We start from the raw sequence: 13,338 nt of genomic DNA on the forward strand, positions 1-13,338 counted from the left end.
TTTTTTCTTTGCAGGTGAAAGTAGAAGCCTCCTGGGATTCCACAGTCCATAACTGCCTTCAGCTCAGTAAAGGAACAGCAACAGATGAAAGGGTTTTCCTTATTGTGAGAGTGACAGTCCAGCTTAGCCATCCTGCAGAAATGCAGCTAGTGCTACGCAAACGTATCTGCGTTAATGTCTACGGGAGACAGGTACATCTTTTAAAACCCTCCAGTGAGTTTTGTCTCCCTGTCAAAGTGAGGAGAGACCTGAGGCAAAGACCTTTTGACTTGCTTGACACCAGAGTTCAGTAATTCCTGGCCCCCAGTCCTATGCTCAGACTCTTAGTCTGTGCCTCACTTCACTGCAACATTTTAACACTGGCGCGTCCCTTGTTTTGGTGGATTTGATAGGTTACCAACATCGGGTTGAGATGGAGGTGCGTATTTTTAAATGTTTTATGGGAGCTGTGTGTTTGTAATTCTGAGCCTGACAGGTGTCCCTTGAGGAAAAATGAAATTAACAGTGGCCTTCTAAAAAGAGTCTTTAAACAAACGCTTAGCCAGAAGCATCTATAGAACAAAAAGAAATTATAGACTTATAGAAAGAGACCTTCTAAAAACATTAAAATGTGTTACTGGCACGCAAAACCTTAAATCAGAGTGAATAAAGGAGGACTCGGCACAGCACTTCTGAAAGGTTGCCGACCCCTGGTCTATAATATATAACTAAATGATTGTTGTATGTAAAGTATATAAGGTTTTGAAAATGTTTAAGAAGCTTCATTTAAAATTAAATTAAAATGCAGAGCCCCCCGGACTGGTGGCCAGGACCCAGGCTGTTTGAGTGCCACTGAAAATCAGCTCACGAGCCGCCTTCGGCACCTGTGCCATAGGTTGCCTACCTCTGAACTAGAGGCTTCACGCTGCTAATAGTCTGTGTGATAACTTCAGTGTCTTGGAAGATTATTTGATTTTTTTTTCATAGCTTTTGTATGATGCTGCTGAATACTGGAGAGAATTTTTGTTTCAATATCATTAATCTGTGTTAAAAGTATTAATCTGGTGATTAGTCTCTCTAATCCCAATCATTTAATATTGGCTGGAGTTTAGTAGGTGTTATCCTCATGGCCAGGAGCTCGTTTTGTAGATTAGTGAAATTTGTCTAATTTGCCTATGTATCCTAAGTGAAACCTGAATTATGTTTTTCCCGTCAGTAACGTTCACTACATCTGTTTCTGGATACTGACCTCTCTCTCAGTCTGAGACATTTAGGGGTATGCTAGCAGCAGTTGTGGTACACGTTGCCCTCTGTGGCTTTTCAGAACGAGAGTCCCACTTGACCTTTTATTTTCTCCATTTGGCCTGTTCTGCCATGATGGAAGGTGCAGGGGGAGGAACAAATGGAAGGCAGGAGCTCAATGAATGGTCCCATTCAGGGAATGATCCCTGAAAATCTTCATTCCTTGATGAAGATGGTGGGAGCAGGGAGAATTCTGCTCGACACTGCCCCAAAATTTGGCTTTCCATGCCGGTGACAGTATCAGATAAGGCGGGGGTGCTGAGCTGCTCCTCTGTTGGCACTACAGGAGGCAGAGTCTGGAGTGAGGCCAGAAGGGGCATGGCCAATCTCTAGGCAGAGCCCTGTGGACACAACTGAGCTGCTGATAGTATTTGGAGGAAGAGAGGCACAGCACTAGATGTCTGACTAGGTGTGAAGTCATTCCCAGAAAGGAAACAGTGAAGTAAATTTTCCATTATCTAGAACTGGGGGAAACCCATTTCACAGAAATCATTTGCAGGCTCCATTTATCATACAGATTGTATTGAGTCTCCAACAAGGCCGATTTCAACCACAAGCTGAGTCTATTTGCCAACACAAAAATTCAGCCTTCTCACAAGGTTTTTTTAATCCCCGGTGATAACCTTTCCAGGCTGTTCAGACTCAGCAGCATCTTTCAATGACTCATCTCTGCATTAATTCAAGAATCCAATTCTTAACCCTGCACGACGCCAAGTCAGCATAAACAATGACCATGCCCTCTTAAATCATTCTTCATAACGATCTCTTTGGTCAAGAATTTAGTGTCTGTACATGTCAATATTCAAGAAAAGTCACCCTGGGCTCTCCCAAAAAAAAAAAAAAAAAGGATTGGCTGGTTCTAGATTTTGTTTTCTAGTTAAGAGGTCACCTTGCTGTGTAGAAAGATAATCCCCTTTTTACGTCTGTAATGAAGACAGAAATAACTGATTTTTGTCTTTATTTGGACTAAAGTCCTTTGAATGCTGCCTGCTTGTTTTGTCTGTTCTGTTATTTGCCATATACAAACATTTGCTTGTGTTGAAAATGTTATTTTAAAATACCTTTTTTTAAAAAAAAACTGAAACAACCATTTTTTTCCCTTTTCCTTCTTCCTCTCTAGGGTTTTGCACAGAGCTTCCTGAGAAGAATGTCTCCCCGAAGTTCCATTCCTGGCTGTGGAGTCACCTTTGAGATAGTCTCTAATATTCCAGAGGTGAATAACTAGGAATTGAAAATATCTGAAACTGTCAAAGGGTCACCAACTTCTTGAAATCTCACATCTATTTGAATATTCATTGCCTGTTGTTGCTACAACTAATAACTAAGATTCCTAGAACAGAAAGAGATTAGACAAACTGTTTTTTTTCCACGTTGCGTATTTGGCAGCAATCTGCATTGTTTACCCTGTTTAGTCAGTTTTCCCTCCGTGTTTGTGTGGGTCTTTCATACAGCAATGGGGAAGAGAAATATTGTAAGAAACCTTGTCTTGGGACTTGGGAGCAGGTTTGGTACCTGATTACTTTTACATTTTTTTTTTTAAATAGAATCTAAATTTCAAGTTGAGGCTTTCCCTTAATAAATAATGCCTTGCTTTTTAACCCTTCAAGCACTGAGCCTCATCATACATTCCTTCATTGCCTCCACTCTTGCCTTCGTTCAGTCAAAACAGATACCCAGTAACAGCCTCCAAGAAAGCATTGCGAGAGACAGACACCCCTCACACCCGAAGTGCGTCTGAAGCTGTAGTCTCTGTTTTGTCAACTTCCTTCGTTTTATTTCCCTTCATATGATAGCTTAGTATGTTGTAGGGAGCAGGCAAAGACCCAAACGTGGCTCACTTTAGTGTTATAAAATGTCTGAAGACAGACATTTTACTCCTGGGGGAATTCTGTGTACAATATATAAAAATTCTGCATATTTTACTTGTCAAAATAACACAATATAATCATGCCAGTTTCAATTATTTTGGTAATTTATTTCAAAATACCTGTCAGCAAGTATGTCTGTAACAATACAGAAAACAAAAAAGATTAAGGAAATGATTTTGACAAATAGATTTCTTACTAGGCATATTAGTGCTGAACGTTGAGTAATAATTCCTTTAAACTACAATACAGAATCATATTTCCCACACCCCTCAGAAGCAGTGCAAGGCTTGGGAGAGTCAGGAGTAATGGAGGAGCTGAGGGAGAGGGAAGTAATTGCTGGGAAAGAGCCTGGGAGTGAACCTGGAGGGTTGTGACGTGTGGGTGGGAGAAGTATGGAATAGGTCTTTTTGGGGGGGAGGGATTGTTAGGGAGTTGGGGAGCTTTTCCCATGCAGACCCTGGCTGACCTCAACCTCTCTCATTTAATCAGGCACATCTGTCCCAATCTCTGTTTGTCCTCCACCCCAACTTCCTCCTATACCCATGTGGCCCTGCACCCTCACTCAGCCAGGCATGGCTGCCACATCCCCATGAGGCAGTGCACTCCCTCACTCTTGTCCCCAAGTGGCCCTGCAGCCCCACTCCCACTCAGTGTTGTCACACTACTAGCTCCTGTGTCCCTGCCCCAGTTTGTCGTTCCCTACCCCCCCAAACTAGCCCTTCTGAACTCCAGTCTGTGTGACCACCACCACCCCACCCCCAGCAGCTCTGGGTGCCCTGCTCTGTTTCTCTCCCCTCCATGCCCCCATCCCATGCCTCCTCACCTGGCATTGTGAGGAAGGCAGCCTCTGCCCCCTCCCTCTCCATGGCTGGCTGCTCCAGCATACGAGTCAGCTGCCCTCTCTTCTGGCACCACATTAGCCCCTGCCAAGCGAAAGGTATAATTGCATCATGACCCCTCTTGTGGCTTCCCTTCACTTCCTCAAGTCCCCGTCAGAGTCAATTATTCTGCAGGGGGAAAAATATCTATGAGAGACATTAATGCTGCGCTTGCGCAGTGGTGCAGAATTCCCCCACGAATAGCATTTACATTGCTTGATGGTGATATCTCCCCATGAAACTCTGCTGACAAGAAAAGAGAACCATAACCGCATTTACAGCTGAAGGGTTGGACTCATCAAAAACAATAGAAGGACTCATCTAGCTTCTATGTTGCAGGAGCTCCTAAAAAGTCTTTGCTGGGGATTCCTGCACGTGCTGCAGAAGTAGATTAATTTCTTATCTAATTTTGGGGAAGATTCAATGTTGAATCAACATCATCCATGTTTTCAAAGCCTTCCTGTAGTCTGTACAGAAAAAAGATGTATTGTTTTTTGGTTGGTTGGCTGTATTTTGGGTGGTGGTTGTTGTTGTTGTTTTTTAATTGGAAATATTTCCTTTAAACTAGGCAGCCTTTCTTTCCTTCTTCCCAGGATGCTCAGGGAGCTGAGGAGCGGGAAGCACTAGCAAGGATGGCAGCTAATGTTGAAAACGCAGCTTCGGCTGACTCAGAAGCCTATATTGAAAAGTACCTTCGGAGTGTGCTGGCAGTGGAGAACATTCTCACCCTGGATCGTCTTCGCCAGGTGTCTCTCTTTTTTCCAATGCCAGAGTTGACATCAATAAATATACTGACTGAGAACACTGTTGTGATAGAAATCTTTTTATAAGTGCATGCAATGGCTTGATAAACACTTCACTTCAGTATATGGCTCAGCTCTTCAGAGTGTCCTGTGACAGACGTCCAAGGAAGCAAGTGCAGGAAGCTCTTTAGTTACTCCTTCTAAATTGTATGCAGTACAGGTGGGACTGAAGGCTTGATATCAGTTTCACTGTTCATTCTGGGTTTCTCTGTGTGTTTTAAAACACACTGTGCACTGCCAGAATTGTATTTCAAAAAAGATCGTTTTGTATGGAGTTGACTTTAAAATTAAACCCAGAGTTTCAGAAAGCAAGTTTTCTGAAGTGATTATGAAACCTTGTGTCATCTTGTACATACTCATTGGCCTGCTAAAACCCAGGGTTGTGAGTTCAATCCTTGAGGGGGCCACTTAGGGATCTGAGGCAAAAATTGGTCCTGCTAGTGAAGGCAGGGGGCTGGACTCGATGACCTTTCGAGGTCCCTTCCAGTTCTAGGAGATTGGTATGTCTCCAATTTAAAAAAAAAAAAACAATAAGTGAGACATTGATTAGGTTAATCGTAAGTATTGTAACTTGATCTGTTTACCAGGAAAAACGCAGGAGAGGGACACATTTATGGAAAATTGTATTTCTGGGTATAAGTTTTATGCATGCAAGAGAGATAAAGTTATCTAAAACAAATCTGAGCATGTGCTTGCCCCCTATAAATTAACAAGAAAGTGTGCTGCACTCTTAAGTATTGAAAGCAAGTTCTCTGTCAAATATAATTACGTTCAAGGATTAAAATAAAAGCTCAGCTAGGAAAAGGAGTCTCACTGTTCACATCTGTTAGAGATATAGCCCTCTCTTAGATTCAGGGCTATAGATGCTCAGTGACCTTCTAAAGATTATATAAAATTCTAGCCTACCACTGAGCAAACAGTTACTAGTGGACCAAACTTGCCCACTCCCTGTAGACTTCCTACTATCAGCATACGATATGAGACATTAAAAATTAAATTATGAAGTCTCCTTTCTTCTATGGTGCATTAGGGCTATATAGAAATATTTTCATGTACTGTATATGCAAAATTACACTTGGATCACGGTTTAGATGCTTGTAAAGTGTTTCTGTCCTATTGTCTTGACTGGTCTGCAGGAGGTTGCGGTGAAAGAGCAGTTAACGGGGAAAGGAAAACTTAACAGGAGGAGTCTGAGCTCTCCCAATGTCAATCGGGTAAGTATGCCACAGTTGCATCGATAGATCGATGAGGAGGGCAGACCATACAACTGACAGGGCCTTAAGCTATCCAGATGGGAGAATAAAACAATGAGTTGCCTCTGGTCTGATCCCCCAATTGCACCATTGGTGGTGGGGGAGATAAGCCAGCATGTGAATTCCTGAGCAGAGACAAAACCCAGAAATTTCCATATCCTGATCACATAGGCTAGTGTACTAAACACCCAGACCTATGCAGACTATGTAAAAATAGCCATGTGACATGTACTTCTGTACACACTATTCTTTTGTGAAACATGGAAGGTTTTTCATCCAATTATCAAGTTAATATTTTGTGCTTACAACTTTTTGTCTGAAGATCTCAAGGCATGTTATAAATACTAATACTAATGAATTAAGCCTCATGCATGCCTGAGTTGTAGAAATTATATTTTCTGTTTAACACATGAAGGAATTGAGACCGAGATTTTGACTTGACCAAGATCACACAGGAAATCTCTGGCAGAGCTAGAGATAGAACCTAAGGGTCCAATCAGTGGAAATTCTGCCATAGACTTCAGTGGGGACAGCATTTTACCCTAAACTGCTTGACTCCCAGTTTGTGCTATAACTGCAAGGCCATCTTTCCTGCTTTTATGTATTTTCAAGACACATTTATTAGAGGTACTTAACATTTTGCAGAAACTACTCTGTTTTTACTTTAATCATTTCAGATATCTGGAAGCCGTCAAGATTTAGCTCCCCCGTACAACCTTGGCAGTCACAAGGTAAATATTTAAAGCAATTTGTGGCCTTTGGAGAAACGATTAGGGAGAATCTCCTCTTATTTTTTGTGGTGTGTGGCCCCAGAATCAATCCCATCACTGACTATAAAAAAATATCATTGGGACATGGTTCAAAAGTAATCTTGTTTAAAGATCAAAGAATTACTTTTGAGAGACTTTGCAAGGCCTAGCTAGACGACAGGGCCTTCCCATGACCTGCACAGTTTGAGTATGTGCATAAATATATATATGCATATGGAGAATAGGGGGTGAGAAAGGAGTTTTAATGCAATGGTATGAAGAAATCGAGTTTTCATATACGGTCTAGTGTCGATTGTTAAATATCTGTTCCATGTAGGAAATGCTAAAACATCTGCAAGTAATGAATTGCTTATAGCCGCATCCATAGAAATGTCCCACAGTTTCTCATTAAAATACTGTACTTCATTTAAGCATTGAGAGAAAAATTCATTATCTTAATTTTTACTGTTTTTTGTTTCCCACTCCCTCCTCACTTCCTCTCATGATATCCCACATTTCATGCTTCAGAGTCCAAACGTCCCAGCAGAGGTAACAAATGCATTAGGTCCACCTAATGAGTGAGATAAAATTATTATCCCACTATAGTTACTATATTGTTCTTACTTTAAATTCCTTTGCTTTAAAATATTTCTGCTTTGAAAATACAGCCATTATGCCTCATTTTCATAAGAACGGCCATACTGGTCTCTCTAGTGCGCAGTGCCCAGTACTTCAGAGGGAATGAACCAAACATGATAATTATCGAGTGATCCATCCCCTGTCATCCACTCCCAGAGCATGGGGTTGCATCTCTGACCATCTTGGCGAATAGCCATTGATGGACCTATTCTCCATGAATTTATCTAGTTCTTTTTTGAACCTAGTTATGGCCTTCACAGCATCTCCTGGCAACAAATTCCACAGTTTGGCTGTGTTTTGTGCCTTTTCTTTTAAACCTGTCACCTATTAATTTCATTGGATCACCCCTAGTTCTTGTGTTTTGAGAAGGAATAAATAACACTCTCCATACCATTTATGATTTTATAGACCTCTGTCATATTCCTGCCTTAGTCATCTCTTTTCCAAGCTGAAAATTCCCAGGCTTTTTAATCTCTCCTCATACATAAGCTGTTCCACACCCTTAATCATTTTTGTTGACCTTCTCTGTACCTTTTCCAATTCTAATACATCTCTTTCGAGATGGGGTGACAGAACTGTATGCAGTATTCATGGTGTGGGCATACCATGAATTTATATAGTGGCATTATGATATTTATTGTTTTCTTATCTATCTCTTTCCTAATGGTTCCTAACACTCTGTTTGACTGCCACTTCACACTGAGCAATGTTTTCAGAGAACTATCCACAATGACTCCAGGAGCTTTCTTGAGTGGTAACAGCTAATTTAGATCCCATCACTTTGTATGTGTAGTTGGGATTATGTTTTCCAATGTGCTTTACTTTGCATTTATCACATTATTTGTATGGGCCATTTTGTTACCTAGTCACCCAGTTTTGTGAGATCCCTTTGTATATTAACTGTTTGCTGCCTGTTTTGGGCTTAACTATCTTGAGTAACTGTGTATCGTCTGCAAATTTTGCCACCTCACTGTTTACCCATTTTTCCAGATCTTTTAAGAATATGTTGAACGGCACAAGTCCCAGGACAGATCTTTGCGGGACCTTGCCATTTATCTCTCTCCATTGTGAAAACTAACCTTTTATTCCTACCCTTTATTTCCTGTCTTTTAACCAGTTATTGATCTATGAGAGGATCTTCCCTCTTATCCCATGACAGCTTACTTTGCTTAAGAGTCTTTGGTGAGGGACTTTATCAAAGTCTTTCTGAAAAGTCCAAGTACACTATATCCGCTGGCTCACCCTTTTGTACGTGTTTGTTGACCCCCTCAAAGAATTCTGATAGATTGGTGAGGCATGATTTCCCTTTACAAAAGCCATCTAGACTCTTCCCCAACAAATTATGTTCATCCTACACTGATGCCAATGAGTAATTCAATTGAAAACAACAGTGTTATATCAACATGAAACTGTTGTGACCGAGCTTGTTGGATGCATCTTTCTTTTTATATTGTCACAAAGCTCCAGCTGTTCAGGAGCAGCTGTTTCATAGTTTCCTAGAAATGTGTAACTTGTGGCATGGTGAAGTGATCCACAGGCCTCTTCTTACTAGTTGAAACTAACTAGATAGACATGAAACAAGCAAATGTGTTACAATCCTGTAATGGCAGCTGGGCAATGAATTAGAAGACATCACAGGTCTTTTCTACATCTAACCTGAGATTCTGTAAGGTTTCCATGGAATAGTCTTTCATTGTTAGTATCCAGATGGCTCGCTCTCCCCCATCCTCACTCACTTTCATTGGGCTGGGGTAGGGGCTTGGGATGCAGGAGGGGGTGCGGGCTCTGGGGTGGGGCCAGGGATGAGGGGTTTGAGGTGCAGGAGGGGAATCCAGGTTGGGGGGCGGGCTCGGGGCTGGGGTTTGTGTGTGAGGGCTGTGGGGGCGGGCTCTGGGCTAGGCCTGGGGATGAGGACTTTGAGATGCAGGGGGGGTGTTCAGGGCTGGGGCAGGGGGTTGGGGCGCAGGCTTACCTGGGGCAGTTCTTGGTCAGCGGGTGGGGGCCTAAGGCAGTCTGCCTGCCTGTCCTGACATCGCGTTGCGCATACCCCAGAAGCAGCGAGCAGATCCGCCGCTAGTAGGTGGGGGGACAAGAGGTTCCACGTGCTGCTTTCGCCTCCCATAGTCACTGCCCAGCCAATGGGAGTTCAGAGCTGGTGCTTGGGGCGGGGTCAGTGTGTGGAGGCCCATGGCGCCCCCCCCCCCCCCCGGCCTAGCAGCCAGACCTGCTGGCCACTTCCGGGGCGGAGTGTGGAGCCAGGACAGGTAGGGACTAGCCTGCTTTAGCACTGCTGACCGAACCTTAAACAGCCCAGTCAGCGGTGCTGACCGGAGCTGCCAGGGTCCCTTTTCGACCAGGTGTTCCAGTCAAAAAACAGACGCGTGTGGGCGTCAGATTTTAATGATGCATCATAGAATTAAACCATCCAGTCGGAATAGGGAGGAGGGAGACACCACTATCCTAACATCAAAAGACAATAGTTACTCCAGCTTTATACCCTGATAACAGAGCTGCATTTGGTCCCATCTCTGTCTTTGAGTTACATCTGCTTACTTTAGAAAGGACAAGCCAATATTCTACTACAGAGCTGATATGGTTTTTGGGGAGAGAGAGGAATTCTGTTATAGCTTACACATCAATACAAGTGCCAGATGAGTTATGATTTTAGAATCTTTCACTGGCGATATAAGATACATCTGGATTTTTAGATCCCAAGTCACTTGCACCAGCTGTTAACTCTGGGGCTTTTTGTCTTGTAAATTGAGCAAATTGGATATGGAGTCAATGAGAAGGACCAAATATGGAGTCTGATCCATTTTACAGTCATTCCTCTGACTATAACCACACAGTGATAACATTCTTTACAAGTAGGCCCGAAAATATGTTGTTAATGATATCCATTCTATCCTGGTCATGTCTGTCTCCCTTTGAAACCTGTGGGAAGCTGCTGCCTATGTTGTATCTCAAAGGCATGTGGGAAGGCAGGGCCACTTGAGCCTAAACCCCAATTGGCACCAGTGATAGTTCTCTAGGTTGTATCAAAGTAGATCAGTGCAGATTAGTGCACTCTCCTATTTATTACAGCAGACAGGGATAGGAATGGGGCTATGGTAGTATTTAAAAACAGTGACTACTTTTTCATCAAGTTCTTTCTGAAAGCCTTGGATAGATGAGACACTAAGGCTTTCATTTCTGTGGTCTAGTGGCAGCATTTTAACAGCCTGCCAACTGGGAAAAAATAGCTGAGGCTGGTGAAGCCTAGAGAACACTTTTAGGGAATGATAACTCCTGTGCACATTGGGGCTGACTCCAAATAAGCTTCTTAGGATTCTTTCTGGAGGATGGAGTGCTACATTGTCAAGTACAGCAAAGAAGAAAGCAAGCAATGGGAAAATATTCCAGAAATCAATGGGACATTTTAGAAACAACCTTGTATCAAAACATGGCAGGGAACATGTGTTCTTCCAGTGGCCATTTTTGATTTGCTAAATTAAGTCCATTGACTGGTGTTTAGTCATTTGGCAGTGACCATTGTGACAGGGTCAGGCCAGATGGATACAGGAGAATGTTAGAAGGCAGATATATATTAGTCCCAGATTAAGTAGATCCCTTTTCCCTGGGTAGGGTGACAGGGGCAGTTTCAGAAGCAGGAACTTGCTGGAACCAATTAAGGCAGGCAGGCTAATTAGAACACCTGGAGCCAATTAAGAAGAAACTGCTAGAATCAATTAGGACAGGCTGGCTAATCAGGGCTCCTGAGTTTAAAAAGGACCTCACTTCAGTTTGTAGTGTCCCTGCGAGGAGCTGGGAGCAAGAGGCACTAGGAGCTGAGAGTGGGAAGGCATATTTCTGGAGGATTGAAGAGTACAAGCGTTATCAGACACCAGGAGAAAGGTCCTGTGGTGAGGATAAAGAAGGTGTTGGGAGGAGGCCATGTGGAAGTAGCCCAGGGAGTTGTAGCTGTCATGCAGCTGTTACAGGAGGCCTCTAGCCAGTCCACAGGGCCCTGGGCTGGAACCCAGAGTAGACGGTGGGCCCGGGTTCCCCCCAAACCTCCCAACTCCTGATCAGACACAGGAGAAATTGACCTGGACTGTGGGTTCTACCAGAGGGGAAGGTCTCTGGGCTGTTCCCTGACCCACATGGTGAATCTCTGAGGTGAACAAATCCTCCAGTAAGCACAGGACCCACCAAGATAGAGGAGGAACTTTGTCACACCATGTACTGTGTACATGGAGCTACAGCTCCTTCAGACAAAGGATGTATAAGCACTTTTCCCTTCCCCTGCCACCGTTCTTGATGGAAACTAAAGTTTCATGGCCCTGAGTCTAACCAGTTGGCATTAGTTACAAATTTAGATGTTTGTCAGTAAGTGTACAAAACAAGTGAGAGCCATGTCTAATAAACATACGTGAAACTTGGAAACTGCATCAAGTTAATATATAATATACTCTTGCATTTTTTCTGTCCATGGTACAAATCTCTAAATAGCTTTTGGTCACTGAACAAGTTTATATTCATATTGTATAGCTCTTTTGCCTTCCATTGACAGTTAATTATTCTTTCCCCCCCTCCTTTTACCTCTGTACTCTTTGGGGAATATTATTTGGTCCCTTAGGTTCTGTTATCCACTCTATAGTGATCTGTTCTGTTGGCAATACACCTCTTAACTCTGACCATTAGCGTTAGCTCCACCTGCCACTAGAATATCTCCTCTTGGATGGCTTGCTGGCACCTCAAAGTCAGTGGGTCATAGTCGTCCTGATTAATCTTGCCTCGTGTCCAAAACCGACAAATCAATGAAGGGCACTTTTGACCCAGGGAATCCTGAGTTGAAAGATGATTCAGCTATTCATAAACTGCATTTGACCAATGCTCTGATGAGCTGTCCCTGGTACCTGTGTCTCCATAGCTACCAAAAGGCCTCAGACCTTGTCTAGAGGTAGCAAATGATCAGTCCAGACCTCCATGGATCAGTCAGTTGCTCCTGCTGACTGGCAGAAATGAGCGCTATTCTAAGACCCAAACATAGGATCAATCACCTTTCCTGGTACCATCAAAGCACAGTTCCTTCTTCAAAGCCTGACCTGCAAGCTGGATCAGTTCTACTGCCTGATGCATGCTCTTTGGCACAGGCACCATGGCAACTGAGCTCTGGCATCAACCTTTCTCTATTGGTACCAGCTACCTCATTACCATCTGCACTGATGATGTTCTGCACTGATGGTGTGAGAGATGAGACCCTCACTGGCCTTGATCTCTATGGTACCCCTTTCCTCAGTAGCACCTTCTTCAGTACTGTCTGTATTTACAATTTCTAGAGACCTAGCTATCATGCCTGAACTAAAATCTCCTCTTAATTAAATAAATTAGCCCCAACATCTCACATTAAATCATGATCTACTAGGGCCCAAGCAACCTCACTGGCATACTTGAGGAATATTTCTGTATCAAAAATTTGCAGGGCTGTCAGTTAGAGGCTCAGTGCATATTGTTATTCAGCACTCTTTGTTACAGATACCAGTTCTGGTGTCCAGTTTAGTAAGGTGGTCCTGCAATCTTTATTTAAGTAGGACTCCAAGCTCCCACCTCCTTAGGGTGATAAATGCTAGCTGATCACGTAGGGTGGGATTTGAAAAAAAATGGTCACTTATGGTAACTGTGGGTGTTTGAGATGTTGTATCCACGTGGATTCCACAACCTGTCCTCCTTTCCCGCTACTGTGGAGTCTTTTAGCTTTGGGGGTTCTGTATTGGCAAAGGAACTGAAGCAGTTGGGCCTGCTCCACCATTTATGCCTGGGGGGGTGGGTGCACACAAGTCTGTGGTGAGCTGACATCATACCAAAGTGCACATAGGGTGCATGCA

At 43.2% G+C, this 13,338-nt stretch overlaps 1 protein-coding gene across 4 annotated transcripts in view; it reads left to right on the forward strand.

Annotated features, from left to right (window-relative positions):
• The window catches only part of KIF13B (kinesin family member 13B), a 200,953-nt gene that overhangs the window by 158,161 nt on the left and 29,454 nt on the right, over window positions 1-13,338 (forward strand). For all 4 annotated transcript variants that reach the window (XM_039530153.1, XM_039530150.1, XM_039530151.1 and 1 more), the window contains 5 exons: window positions 15-191; window positions 2,402-2,494; window positions 4,621-4,773; window positions 5,967-6,044; window positions 6,761-6,814. In XM_039530153.1, the coding sequence (XP_039386087.1) occupies window positions 15-191; window positions 2,402-2,494; window positions 4,621-4,773; window positions 5,967-6,044; window positions 6,761-6,814 (555 nt within the window). The remainder of the gene's footprint in view (window positions 1-14; window positions 192-2,401; window positions 2,495-4,620; window positions 4,774-5,966; window positions 6,045-6,760; window positions 6,815-13,338) is intronic.

This window comes from Mauremys reevesii, linkage group 3 (genome assembly GCF_016161935.1).
Source record: "Mauremys reevesii isolate NIE-2019 linkage group 3, ASM1616193v1, whole genome shotgun sequence".
NCBI classification, from domain to species: domain Eukaryota; kingdom Metazoa; phylum Chordata; order Testudines; family Geoemydidae; genus Mauremys; species Mauremys reevesii.